The following is a 14,672-nucleotide window of genomic DNA, read 5'->3' as shown; positions in this document are numbered from 1 at the left end:
GTTTTTCATATTGATATTGACGTTTCCAAGCAGGTAGGCAGTTTGCTGAGTTTGAGTCAATGGAAAGAATTGAATTCCTTTAATACTAAACCTACCTGGCATCTATAGATTAATCTAGAAGAAATTAAATGTACCACTTAGGATGTTATCAGTGGAACAAGTCAAGCTTCATTTCAGATTTTGAAAATTCCAAAACCAATGAAAACAGTGGAAGACATAAGGTCAATGGGTTAGTTTCCTAGAAAACACAGCTGCAACACAGACTCACTCAAACTAATGTCCTTGGGCTCACCCCAGGATTAACCCCTGTCCTCTGTGACACTCATCAAAATTCCAGAGGAAGCATATTTCCTCCATGCATCTCATCCCACCTCTCCTTCGTTTTGTGGGCTGGTCCACTTCCTTATCTAACATTGCTTTTGCAGGTAATGATAGAGAAGGAAGTTTTCCTCTTTCACTTTTGGGCTGGATGAAGGTGATATGCCTTACGTCTTGATTCAGAAACTTAGAATGCATTGCACTGCTTAGGTTCAAAATCAATAGAAGGATAAATAATAATATCATCATAATAGTTAACATTCGCATGCTAATAATTTGGTGGGTACTGCTCTAAATATTCAACATATGTTATCTCCTTTAACCTCATGAAAATGCTATGATATTTGTAGTTATCATAGTTCACCTCCAATGTTTACTATGTTGTTTTTTTTTTGAGACAGAGTCTCACTCTGTTGCCCAGGCTAGGGTGAGTGCTGTGGCATCAGCCTAGCTCACAGCAACCTCAAACTCCTGGCCTCAAGCAATCCTCCTGCCTCAGCCTCCCAAGTAGCTGGGACTACAGGCATGTGCCACCATGCCCGGCTAATTCTTTCTATATATATTAGTTTGGCAATTAATTTCTTTCTATTTATAGTAGAGACGGGGTCTCGCTCTTGCTCAGGCTGGTTTCGAACTCCTGACCTCGAGCAATCCGCCTGCCTCGGCCTCCCAGAGTGCTAGGATTACAGGCATGAGCCACCACGCCCGGCCTACTATGTATTTTTGTACATCACTTTTAAGAACTTCATCTCTGTGTATAAATTGTTTCTGTGGAAAATTGCATTTTAACTTCCAAATAATCAAACACCATATTAACTTTTTGAGCATATTTTGTCTGTGAGTTTCTATGACTACCAGTCATGGAAAAAAGCTCATTCTTAATATTTCCTTATTTTATAAAATAAGCTTGTAGGATTTGACACAGAAAAATAGGAAGGTGAAAGTATCAGTCAAGTGGTAGCTAGATAAAGGGATTTGAAATAATACTAGACATTTGCTAATTGATCTTATAAAGGAGGTCAATACTAGTTATATTCCCTTTAAGCAAAATCATTTTTATTTTCTATGAAAGCTCTTTCAGGGTGAAAATGATGTCTAAATTTTTATGTCCTAGATGTCTGGCACAATAGACACACACAAGTATTATTTTTTTAAAGCCATTTCATTAAATATGTATTATGAAGTCTGAAGACAGTATTATTTAATAAGGAATGGGAAAGTCATGTTTCTATATTGTAATCCTTAGATGAGGTGACATAAACAGGAAGTGGTGGTGATTCTGCTTCGTTGGCTAGCCATGTGCTATCTATCTCAACCAACATTTCATAAAACATCTACTAAAAATGGACTTAAACATAAGACATGAAATTGTTAAACTACTATAAGAAAACAGGGGAAAAAACCACATTACATTGGTTTGGGCAATGATACTTTTGGCTATGACCCAGAAAGCATAGGTAAGCAAAGCAAAAATAGACAAATGGGATTACATTACACTATAAACCTTCTTCACAGCACAGGAAACAATTTACAAAGCAAAGAGACAACCCATCGAATGGGAGAAAATATTTGCAAACCATACCTCTGATAAGGGGTTGGTATCCAAAATATAGAAGGATCTCAATAGCAAGAAGAAAAAAAAAAGGAACCTGATTATAACATGAACAAAGAACTTGAGCAGACATTTCTCAAAAGAAGACCTACGAATAGCCAACTGGCTCATAAAAAATTGTTTGGCATCACTAATCATTAAGAAATACAAATTAAAACCACAATGAGATACCACCTTACACCTGTTAGAATGGCTAATATCAAAAAGATGAAAGATAAGTGTTGGTAAGGATGTGTGTTGTTGGTGGAAATGTAAATTTATACAGCCATGAAACTGGTATGGAGGTTCCTCAAAAACCTAAAAGTAGAACTATCATATGATCCTACTACCTTATAGTATTGCTAAATACCACTTCTGGGTATACAGCCAAAGAAATTGAAGTCCCTGTGTCAAAGAGGTATCTGTGTTCCTATGTTTATTGCAACATTATTCACAATAGCCAAGGTACGGAAACAACCTAAATGCTCATCAACAAATGAATGGAGAAAAAGTGTTATATATACACAATGAAATACTTTAAAAACTATGTGTCATTATTTATATCTCTATCATCATACAAGGTTTTAGTCAGCCTTTAAAAAGAAGGAAATTCTGTTATTTGGGACAGCAAAGATGATCCTGGAGAACATTATGCCAAGTGAAATAAGCCACGTACAGAAAGAAAAATACCGCATATGTCATATGTGGGATCTAAAGTAGTCGAATGCATACATACAATGAGTGAAATGATGGTTACTAGGGGGTGCAGGGAGTAGGGGAGGCAGGGAAGGGGAATTTGTTGGTCAAAGGGCACAAAGTTTCACTTAGACTGGAGGAATGAGTTTTGAGATCTGTTGTGCAGCTGGGTGTCTATAGTCAATAATTTATATTTTAAGACAATTTAGAGAGTAAATTTCAAATGTCTCACTATAAGAAATAAGCGAGGTGATAGATATGTTTATTTAATCATTCCACATTACATACATATATCAAAACATCACACTGTGCCCCATAAATGTATAGAATTATGATTTGTCAATTGTAAAAATAAATTTTTAAAAACTTCAGAAAACACTAGACATGGGGGATTTTCTGCCAATGTTTCCTATCAATATACATGTCTCAATGACTCTATACCTGTATAAACTAAAAACATAACATGTAATATAATGGCAAGGATGTATTATGTGCGTCATTATTTATGTCTTTATCATCATACAATGTTTTTGTAAAGCAGAGTCCCTAAACTATCTAAATGCATTTTAAGTCCAACAATTATCATAATAGCATTATTTTTTGTGAGAAAATTTCCTTTTCAAAGATTAGCAATTATTCCTTTTATAATTATAAAACTTAACTTTGTATATAAAAGGAAAAAATTCTATTGTAATTTTCTATTATAGTAACATGCTAACGAGATTTTTTTCCTGAAAGGTATATGATTTTCCAATATTCTTATATCTCAGTGAGAAACTGAGGGCTCATTAATGGATACTTGTAAGAACGATAATTTAAATGGGACATTTAACAAGTATTAAGCACTCAATGCTACTTTCTGCTAAGTGTTGTGATTTAGATCGCTTTAAGTGCTTTTATAGCACTCCAGTTATCTTAGTAAGGATAAGGAGATTTTTTTAAACAAATAAATTAATAATGAGCTTTGCTAGTATCATGTCAGTAGAAAATAAAATGCCACTGATTAATACAGGATATATACCAGGTGTTAAACTCTAGTTGTCACTAGAATATAATACCTTAGCCGTATTTGCTAAGAAAACTTAAAAGGACCACACACTTCAATGTTAGCATGGTCCACATTCCTACTATTTTGTTATTGATGTTTTTAAAAACTATTATATATTTGTTATATGAAATTATTTTCATTTTAAAACTAATTGCTAGCCAATAATTGCAGCAGAACCAATAAATGTGAAAATCATGAATTTACTTTCATGATAGCAGTTTAATACTAAAATGTGTTATTTTAGCAGTGGCTCACGCCTGTAATCCTAGCATTCTGGAAGGCTGAGGCCAGAGGATTGCTTGAGGTCAGGAGTTTGATACTAGGCTGAGCAAGAGTGAGATCCCTTTTCTACTCAAAATAGAAGAAATTAAATGGGTGTGGCAGAGCCGGCCTGGAGTCCCAGGTACTCAGGAAGCTGAGGCAGGAGGATCACTTGAGCCCAGGAGGTGGAGGTTGCAGTGAGCTGGATTATCCTGCTGCACTCAGCCTGGGTGACAGAGAAGACTCTGTCTCAAAAAAAATAATAATTAATTAATAAATTAAAAAATCCTGTATTCTTGCTGTTATATTTTTATCTTTACTAAATACCCAAATCATAGTCATTCACATATGAAAGTGTTGAGTAAGTTTTACTTCTTTAGGATGAAAAACACTATTTGTTAAATGTAAACATATTTAAAGAATTCATATGTAATTTTGTTTGTTGATGATATTAATATAAATGGCTAATAACTAATTATTTTGCCTACTTTTAATGCGAAAAGATAATCATTTGTTAATATTCCTTTCCCTAGATGGTACTAGGTCTCTAACTACTGTTTTACTGGGACACCAAGAATAGTAAACTCAAATGCTCATTGGGTCTGGGAACCACATAACTTACATTTGATCCAAGGGCAGAAAGGACTTTTTAAATGTCCGATGGTGGGACCATGGTCTAGTCAAAAAGGGGCAGTCACAATTCAGCTCCAGTTCATTGTTGCCACATGAAGCCCTTATTACCGCATTTTCTATGCTTTCAGAGAAGCTAGAAATCTGGTTTTATTTTTAATGTGAAATCTCCACGTTTAAAAATGTTTACTAGTAAAATTAAACTTTAAAGACACTTTGCTGGCCCAACCATGAGAGCCAAAACCAACCAACCAACCAACCAAACAACAACAAACACCTAAAAACTGAAAACCAGAAAACAAACCAAAAAAACTCCACATACCCATAGGAGGCTATATATTTTATCATGATTTAGGGTAGAGACTCTGGATCCATATTACTCGGATTTGAGTCCCTGCTGCCCTGGGTAATCATGTGCAAGTTGCTTATCTTTTCTGTTCTTCCTCAGTTTTCTCATCTGTAAATGGGGATGATGGTATTTATTGCATAGGATTGTTGTGAGGCTTAAATGAATCAATATACGTAAAATGCTCAGAACAGTGTCTGCCCCCTCCATGGTAAACAGTTATACCTGCCAGTTATTATTATTTTAGCTAAATCCAGTTTGTGACTACTATTACCCATATGCATGAGACAAGTCCTTATTCACCATCACTTATAGAGTGTGGGAATGAGTGAAGGCAGAGCATAACAGTGAATAGAATAATGCTGAGGAAGACTCTGAAGGACTGAGTAAATGATTCAGATGTGAAGGTGCCAGGAAAATAAATAGGGAAGTTAGAGGTCAAAGCCAGCTTCATGGAATGCTAATGAACCCGAGTTTGGATCAGTTGTGGATGTCCGCAGTAGGTAGCATGAATTTTACTTAATTCCCCTAAATTGATGTTAGTCACTGATTTTTTTTTTTCTTATACCTGTTCTTAGTTTAGTGAAGGATCATATTTTGGGTATTGTTCTCATGAGAATCAGCAAGATAGTGTTTGAGAGGATTGTCTTTGGAACCCAACTACTTGGCATAAAATTCTGGCTCTGCTATTACTAGCTCAGTTACCTTGGGTAAGTTACTTAAGCTCTTTTTCCCTCACTTTCCTCATCTGTAAAGTGGGGATAATAATAGTACCAAGCTCATCATGGTATTGTAAGGATGAAATAAACATAATCAAAATGAAACCATAAGAATTCTAGAAGAAAATGTGGGAAAAACTCTTCTAAGATATTGGCCTAGGCAAAAAAATCATGAAGCAAAGGAAATTACAGCAACAACAAAAATAAATAAATGGGGCTTGATTAAATTCAAAAGCTTCCGTACAACCAAGGAAATAAGAGAGCAAATAGACAACCAAAAAATGGGAGAAAATATTTGCCTGCTATACATTCAATAGAGGACTAATAATCAGAATCTACAAAGAACTCAAGCAAATTACCAAGAAAAAAACCAAATGACCCCATTAGAAAGAAGGCAAAAGACATGAACAGAAGCTTTTCAAAATAAGATAGACAAATGGCCAATAAACACGTAAAAAAATGCTCAACATCACTAATCATCAGGGAAATGCAAATTAAAGCCATAATGATTTATCACCTTACTCCAGTCAGAATGGTCTTTATTAAAAAGTCTAAAAATAATAAATGCTGGCACAGATGTGAAGAGAAAGGAAAGTTCATACACTATTGGTGGGACTACACAGTAGTACAACTTCTATGAAAAACAGCATGGAGATTCCTCAAAGAACTAAAAGTTAACCTACCATTTTATCCAGTAATCTCACTACTGGGTATTTACCCAAAGGAAAAGAAGTCATTTTATCAAAAAGACATTTGCATTAGAATGTTTATAGCAGCACAATTCACAATTGCAAAGCTGTGGAATCAACTCAAGTGCCCATCAGTACATGAGTGGATTAACAAAATGTGGTTATATGTATACCATGGAATACAATACAGCGAATTGATGTCTTTTGCAGCAATTTTGATGGAACTGGAGACCATTATCCAAAGTGAAGTATCACAAGAATGGAAAAACAAACACCACATGCACTCACTGCTAAGTTGGAACTACCCGATGAGCACACACGTGCATGGAGGGAAGTAAAACTCAACAGAAATCAACCAGGGCGAGTGAGGAAGAGGGGATGGGCAAAAACCTACCTAACAGGTAGAGTGAACAATATCTGGGTAATTGGCACTCTTATAATCATGACTCAAGCATCATAAAAGTGATTCATGTAACCAGAATTACTTATACCCTATAATACATTGAAATAAAAAAAAAAGATTTTAAATGTGATGGTATGTTGTAAATAAAATATTAGCTGCTATTTTTATTTACAAAGCATACAGTCTAGTGCTGATGCTCTATGGTAGATACGTTTAATAATAATTACAATAAAAATAACAATTAACATTTTTAGAGAGTTTAATCCTTCTGGATTATCTGTCTTGTGTCCTCATTGACATTTAATTTTCCTCTAACACTCAAAACTGCCAGATGATGTAGGCACTCGAACAATCCTAATTTTGTAATATTACGCAACAAATTTATCAAACACAGTATATGCCAAGTGGTGTCCTAAAACTGGGAATGACAGGAAGAAACAAAAAGCCCTTGATTGCATGGAGCTTATGTTTGACGTTCTCCATTGGTTGCACCAAACAAATGAAGAACTGGAGATAAGGTGAGGTGGTAGGTGCTAAGAAGAAAAATAAAGCCAAGTGAGGGGGGATACAGAGTAATGTGGTGCTAGGAGCTGCTTGAGGTGGGTTGGTTAGGAAAACCCAGTCTACACGTGGACTTGCAGTAGACACCTGAAGGAGAGGCAAGAGGGCCTTGAGGATATCGGGGGGATCAACGTTCCAGGAAGAGGGAAGAGCTAGTGCAAAGTGCTGGGGGTCAGAGGATGTAGACAGTGTGACCTGGCAACAAACACCAGGGTGGCTGGAGCAGAGTGAGTAAGGACGTAGTAGGAGGTAGCAGTGGGCAGAATAAGGAAGTTAGGTGACCACAGACACTAGGGGGTGTCATCAATTCCTTTTAGGTATTTCTTTATCTTCTTTCTATCATGAATAAATTAAACTTGTGGCCTTTTAAAGAGTGTGCACATTATAAATCTTTATATCACACACTTAGTGGTGACTGTACATGTGGCTTTGCACCCTGTAACAGTGAGCTGTAACATTGCTATTGATTTCCAGGGAGGTTAGCAGTGCTTTCGATGATGAAGTTAGCTCCTCTCTGACTTCAGCCCTCCTCTATGGCTGTTTTGACAGGGAAGGAAAAATACAGCTTACCCACCAACCCAAAGAGGACTGACTTTGTTCTTGCAGTTTGATATCATGTTTAATTAAAATATGTATGCTGAGATCAAAATGCTTAAAACAAAAAGAAAAACATTCATCATAAACTTTGCCAACAGGTTTATTCATCATAAACCTTGCCAACAGGTAAATTCTTGCCAACAGCTCTTACCAACTGCAGTGGTTTATTTCCTGGTGGCATTATTACCTAGTAATTGTGTCACTGTGTCAGTAGCCTTTGTTGCTTGTTTTTTGGAAAGAGGGAAAGACACGTTATAGGTTAGTATTGTGTTCATTTTAGTCTTAGGGATGGAAGCCACATGGAGGCAACTGGCAAACACTGCCACTTTGCTTGTCATGGGGCAGCAAAACTGCATAGATGTTTTCTTATGACTCCATTCAGATTTGGCAGATGTGGTAAGCCCTTTTCTCCAAGATATACCCAGGGGCCTGTGAACCAAATCCCAAATGCTGTTTGACAGGAGAGGACTGGTCTAACTGGAGCTGATGTTCATGTTGAGCTGTAGCAGTAACCATTTTAGACCCCTGGTTTCTAAAAAATAGTTCCATAGGTATAGGCATTTTAGAAAAAAAGTCAATGTGTTTGGGAAACTCTGAGTTAAATATTTCTTTCAGAACCTTTAGGAGAATAAAGGCGTTGATTGTAAACCTACCAAGAAAGACTAAAGGATGGCTAATTTCTCGAATATACTTGGCCACAGACACTTTTTTTCAAGATTTAGGCTTGACTGTAATATACTTGGAATAGGTGTCTATATAAATGCTGTGGGTGGTCAGGGAACTGTATCAGGGAGAGAAATCTGCAGCCCACACCAATCACCCACCATCCAGGCTACTCAGACCTGAGTCCTCAGAATTACTGTAATTTATACACTTTGTAACTTCCTGCCAGGAGAGAATACACTTAGCTTTTAGGTAAATCTCTGACTTGGTCTTTGAACCAAGTATTACAAAATAGAGGATTGATGGATCAGGATTTCTGCCCCAAATATTGAATATTTATAGCTTACAAATATATTTTATGCATCTCCAGGTATTGTCCGACCTATGGTACCTGGGTAATAGGAATGAAGTTCAGATCTTCAAGGGGGCAGCATTGAGGGGTTTTTTTGCACCCATTTTATCAGAGTCTGAGGACTGCTGAGAATGTTGGAAATTGCAGAATGCTCTGTTATTCTCCACAGGACACTGTAATTTGAGGTGAAGCCAATGCCACTTGCTGAGTCAGCAGACGGGCATGATGACTCTTGTTTCTGGTTATGTCCTCTGTAGAGGATTCCAAGACCTAGCCACTACTGGACCTTCTGTGTTGGAAGATACTGGTCTGAACCTGCTTTGGTAGGATTTTTCAGGATCAGATTTGCCCCAGCAAAACCCTGGGCAAAGAAGTAAGATTTCAGAGTTTCTTGGGACTTGGCCTATTCAGAGATCATGTAAGGGACATACTTTATTATTTTTTTAAATACCTCACTCTATCTTAGAAAGATTTTATAATCTTACCTAATAACTCATAGTTTATTTCAGAATCTGTGGATGAGTAAGACATGATTTAAAGTAATTTGAATGAAGAAAGTAAGACCAATAGAAACTGAATGTAAAAAGAATAATAAAAAGTCAGAAGTAAGGTTGTTCATGTTCCAGTTAAGAGCTGATAATTCCTGGGAATACATATTTATTCCACTGGTTAAATACATTACTAATATGAAATCTAATGCATGAGTTAGGTGAGGCTTTTAGCTGACAGTACTACATACAAATTTTAATTTTGCAAGTCAGGACAAATGCAGATTCTCTTATAAACAGTAAAGAATCAGCCAGAAAAGAAACTAAAACAGATTATGGAAAGTTCCCAGTCTGCAGAATTCATAAAATTGTGTACTTCATGTACTCAATTTGTATCATTTAAAAAGTTTTAAACATTGCCCAAAGATGAAGACACTATCTGAAGAATAATTGCAATGAAAAACATCCCTCAATGATCTTATTTGGTTGTTTCCTAGCTATAGAAAATTTTCATTTTATGTGAGGGGTATTTTAAAAACTATAATACATTTTCACATATTGCATGTATAGGATTCATTGAAGAGGATTAAAGAAATCTCTCAGATGATATACATCATTGACATAGTATATTATACTCCCAATGGTAATGAATATTTGAATTTTGAATAAATGGTTAGTGATAGATCACAGTCTACATTCGTGTTATCTTTGAACAATTAACAAATTTCTAATTTCAAATCATTCTCTTTAGGTCTTGTTTATCAACAAACAAGGAGGATAATTGACAAATTACATAATTCCATTTTCTTGCTTTCATGATGTTCTTATCTCAATTTAGTTGAGCTCAGATTAATCCTTGATCCTTCTCTCTCTCCCCAATATATTCTGTTTCTTACCTTGTATATCACTTTTAAAATGCTAACACAAAATTGAACTAGTAAGAGATCTCATAAATAGTCCCAACAGAAGGAGTCTCACCTCTCTCTAGAGCATGCCCAAGTGCTACAGCAAGCAGGAAAGCCAGGAACCTCTTCATGTCTCTACCAGGGAGTCCTGTGGCAGCTCCTGTCTGGTGTAGGTACCATGTAAGAGATGACAGTCTACGGTAGCCAGTGCCCTTTTACTAAGATTCCTGGCTATGAACTAATCAATTATTAATCTCTACACAGAAGCAAGGGGCAGTCATCCTTGGCCCAAAAGAGATCAAATAATATCATCAATCAAGGCAAATAGACACCCCGGAGATACTGTAGTGGAAATTCTAGGAGATTTTAATCATTAACTTTGTTGAACTGAAAAAGAGCCAAGCTATACAGATTATTTTCCAGTGCCGATCTTCACTAAAATTTATTGAGTGTATTTGTAATGGACACATTTTTCTTCTTTTTATATGGCTATGTGACATCTTGGGACATTACCTACCCTTCTCATGTATAAATGGAAAATTGGAGAATTGATCTTTCTCTTTCTTTCTCTCCCTCTCTCTCTCTCTGCCACTTTTTCTCTCTTTGTTTAAATCTGCTACAAATAAGCATTACCTTAAAATATTACAGACTAGATGTTCTAAGTAATAAAGGGAAAAAAAGACTGAGAAGTCAATTCAGCACAAGTCCTCAAATCCATAATTTCAATGCTATAAAACAATTTTATTTGAGATGATGGCATAGTCCTTTCTATTAGTGTGCCATATTATGCTTTTGGAATCACTGACATGTATATTAAAAATAACCCTTGCAGTGAGGCAATTAATAACTGGGGAGGTTAAATGACTTGCCACCAATCACAAAAAGTTAGTGGTAAACCTGGGACTCCCTACAGCTAGTCTAAAAGCTCCTTTTAGTGATAGCACACAACTAGTATAGTTTATGATGATGTAACTGGAGAGCTCATAGTGGCCTTGTAGGACATGGAATTCACATTTTCATTTTACAGAAGAGCGAACTGACCCCCAGGCAGATTCTGTGACTTGTCTCGAGAGGCATGGGTAGGGATCGTTCATTGAAGTGAGATCAGCTCCACCCCTGGTTTTTGCAGTAGCCCTCTTTTCAGGAAATGGTCAAGTATGGGTTGAGTACACTCTAGAATCAAACCCCTGCTTAACTGTGACTGCTGCTATGCAACCAGGAGGACTTACTTTGCCTCTCCAAGCCTCCTCTTCCTCATATGCAATGTGTGATAACTCTCAGCACCTTTGTCTCCAGACAGTTGTGAGGTTTGTTAAGATAATCTGTGTACAGGACTTACTGTAACATCTAACACACAGAATTCATGTTACCTGTTATTTTTATTCTAGTTATTGCCACTTTACCCCAGTGGCTCCCTAAATTGATAATATCTGAGAAAATCATTGGAACTAATGAGATCTGGAACTCAGAAGATATTAAAGCTCAACTCTGTGTCCTAGGTCTCATAAATAAGTCATTTAAAATTTAATTACCAACTCAGTAGCCAGGGATTAACTGCACGGGGCAGATTCTATCATAATCTCAATCAACTGCATGAAACTTTTGATCAGATTTTCTAGCTATCCTGAAAAAATTTGGGTGTTAGTTTCAGAAAAGAGAGTCTAGCCAGTTGGAAAAAGATTACTAAGGAAGATCGAAGTAGAAATTCATCTGGTAAAAGAGATCAGCAGATCCTGTAAACGCTAGCTTTCCTGTTTGAGGGTCAACTCTGTCCTGCCCAAGCATAAGCTTACTCTCTACTACAATCTTTCAAGTTTCCCCTTTTCCCTTTGGATCAACTCCTAGTTCATTTTGCAAGTTAATTACATGAATGCAAAAAGTTTAAAAAGTACTGAGAACCTTAGAACTCAGACAGAATAACAGTTTTACATGTTAGTATATTTCTATAGTTTACATTTTGATTTAAGACAATACTGTATTTATACTTTTGTATCCTTTAAACAATATTTTAGTCATCTTCTGATGATTTGTTCATTCAAAGATACACTTGCAGTATTTCCTATGAATTTTGCTACAGTATTTAAGACCAGTGCATTCTTTCATTTTTAAAAAAATTTATAACTTTATCTCTGCTTTTGCAATAACACTTACCATTTTTGTTTAATGATAAACCACATGTAGCAAGAATTGCAACATTTAGATGTCCTCTTAAGAAATCTCTACACAAGCTGCCAAAGACATTCTCTTAGCTGTATTTATCTTTTTTGAACTGAAAATTGAAACTAACATGCTAGTAGCTAAATATATGAGCCCTTTCCCTCTTATTTATGTAACCCTCCTCAATCTTTCAAGAGTTGATTGCTTACTGTTATTCTAAAACTGGGAAGAAATAATCATAATTGGCCTAAATGTGTAGCCTCATGTGACAACGATTACCTAGTATGTCAGATGGGGAAAAAATGGGTGAAAAAGACCAAATCAAACCTCCTGACAGTGCCTGTTATAGCAGTAGTTATAGCAAAAATAATTCTCATTAAATTATATATTTCTGTGATAAATTTCTGAGTTGCTATAACTGCTTCTGTAACAGACACTGTCAGAAGGTTTGATTTGGTCTCTGTGAGTAATAAAATGTGGTATATGTGTACCATGGAGCACTACTCAGCCATAACAAAATGATGATCTAGTTCCTTTTTTAACAACCTGGATGGAACTGGAGAACATTCTTCTTCATGAAGTATTGCAAGAATGGAAAAACAAACACCACGTGTACTCAATACTAAATCGGAACTAATTGATCAACACTTATGTGCACATATGGAAGTAAAACTCAAGGGGGAAATCAAGGTGAGAAAGAGGAGGAGGGGCTGGGTAGATGCACACCTAAGGGGTACAGTGCACACCAACTGGGGGAGGGGCACACTTACAATTTTGACTCAAATTGTACAAAAGCAAATTATGCAACCAAAACATGTGTACCCCTATAAAATTCTTTAAAAACACACACACAAAAAACCTGATTTGAAGTGCTGCTTTCCTCTTTCCCCACCTGATCATTGACGTCATAGGAAATGTAGATTTTATTTGTGTTTTTCAGTATTTTATTTTTCCCCAAGTTTTTGATCTGTGCATAGCTGAATTTGCAGATGCAGAACCTGCCGATATGGAGGCTGACTCTCCCTTCAGTTGGTGTTGTCTTTGGTTGTTCTTTGATTGAATTGAGATTCTGAGGACTCAAACCTTCATCTGGGAAAACCTAGATTATTGTGGGGAATAATTCAGTCTTTTATTCATTCACTAATAATTGAGTATCAATGCTGTTAGACCATTTTCCAGGCACTAGAGGTAAAATAGTAAATAAAACAAAGCTTTCATGCTTAAGAAATGTTTATTCTTCTCAGGAAGAATGAAGGGCAATGAGTACCCCATTTTTCACATTTTAATATGAATAACAGGTAGGGCAGGATGAAAAAGCCGGTGTCCAGTGTCCTACCGTCTTGGGAGATGGGGGTGAAGGGAGCCCTGAGCTCTTAGTTGAACCTGTCTTGCTGAGCTGGGAGTGTAGAGGGAATCTATGGATCTTGGTTCAAAGACCACAGATTCTCACTTTTTAAAATGAAGTTTAGTAGCTTTTCTTGAATAAGTGTTTCTTCATTTTCTGTGTGTTCCTAGAAGTATTTCCAGGGACTTAAAATTACTATTTTTTAAAAAATAACTTTCACCAGTTTCACTGGAAAGCAAGTCCACGGAGCTCCTCACATTGTTATACCAAAAGGGGGACAACTAGGTTTTTTTTTGGGGGGGGGTGATAAAAATCTTCTAAAATATTATAGGTATGATGATTCCCAACTTCATAAACATATCACAACACATTGAATTTTTTACCTCAATCAGGTGAACATTATAGTATTTAAATTATATCTCAATAATTCTACTTATTAATATTTTTTTAAAATGCATGAAGCTTACCAGAAAGTGGCTACTAAAGTATCAAGAATAAAAAGGAAATTACAAGTCAAGTGGTGCTAGAAGACAGTGGTGCTCCCATCCAGCTAGAATGGACAGAGCTATTAATATTTTTGAATTATTAATATTTTTTGTGAGTGGTGAGACATATAGGTGGCCCGTTTCATTCTTCTGCATGTGGCTATCCAATTTTCCCAGCACCATTTATTGAATACAGCTTCTTTTCCCCAGTGTATGTTGTTGTCTGCTTTGTCAAAATCAATTGGTTGTAGGTAGATGGTTTTACATCTGAGTTCTCTATTGTGTTCCATTGGTCTATGTCTCTATTTTGTACCAGTACCATGGTGTTTTGGTTACTGTAGGCTTTTTGTATAGTTTAGCAATGTACACAAATCAGTAGCATTTTTATATACTAATAACAGTCAAGCCGAGAGTCAAA

At 36.2% G+C, this 14,672-nt stretch overlaps 1 protein-coding gene across 1 annotated transcript in view; it reads right to left on the bottom strand.

Moving 5' to 3' along the window:
• Positions 1–10,478, bottom strand: part of GC (GC vitamin D binding protein) — a 51,745-nt gene extending 41,267 nt beyond the window's left edge. The window contains exon 1 of the mRNA XM_012761762.3: positions 10,341–10,478. Coding sequence (XP_012617216.3) covers positions 10,341–10,398 — 58 coding nt within the window. The 5' untranslated portion in view covers positions 10,399–10,478. The remainder of the gene's footprint in view (positions 1–10,340) is intronic.
• Positions 10,479–14,672: the final 4,194 nt, after the last annotated feature.

This window comes from Microcebus murinus, chromosome 26 (genome assembly GCF_040939455.1).
Source record: "Microcebus murinus isolate Inina chromosome 26, M.murinus_Inina_mat1.0, whole genome shotgun sequence".
Taxonomy (NCBI): Eukaryota; Metazoa; Chordata; class Mammalia; order Primates; family Cheirogaleidae; genus Microcebus; species Microcebus murinus.
The sequence above is the reverse complement of the archived record's forward strand: the minus strand, read 5'-3'. Positions and strand labels throughout refer to the sequence as shown.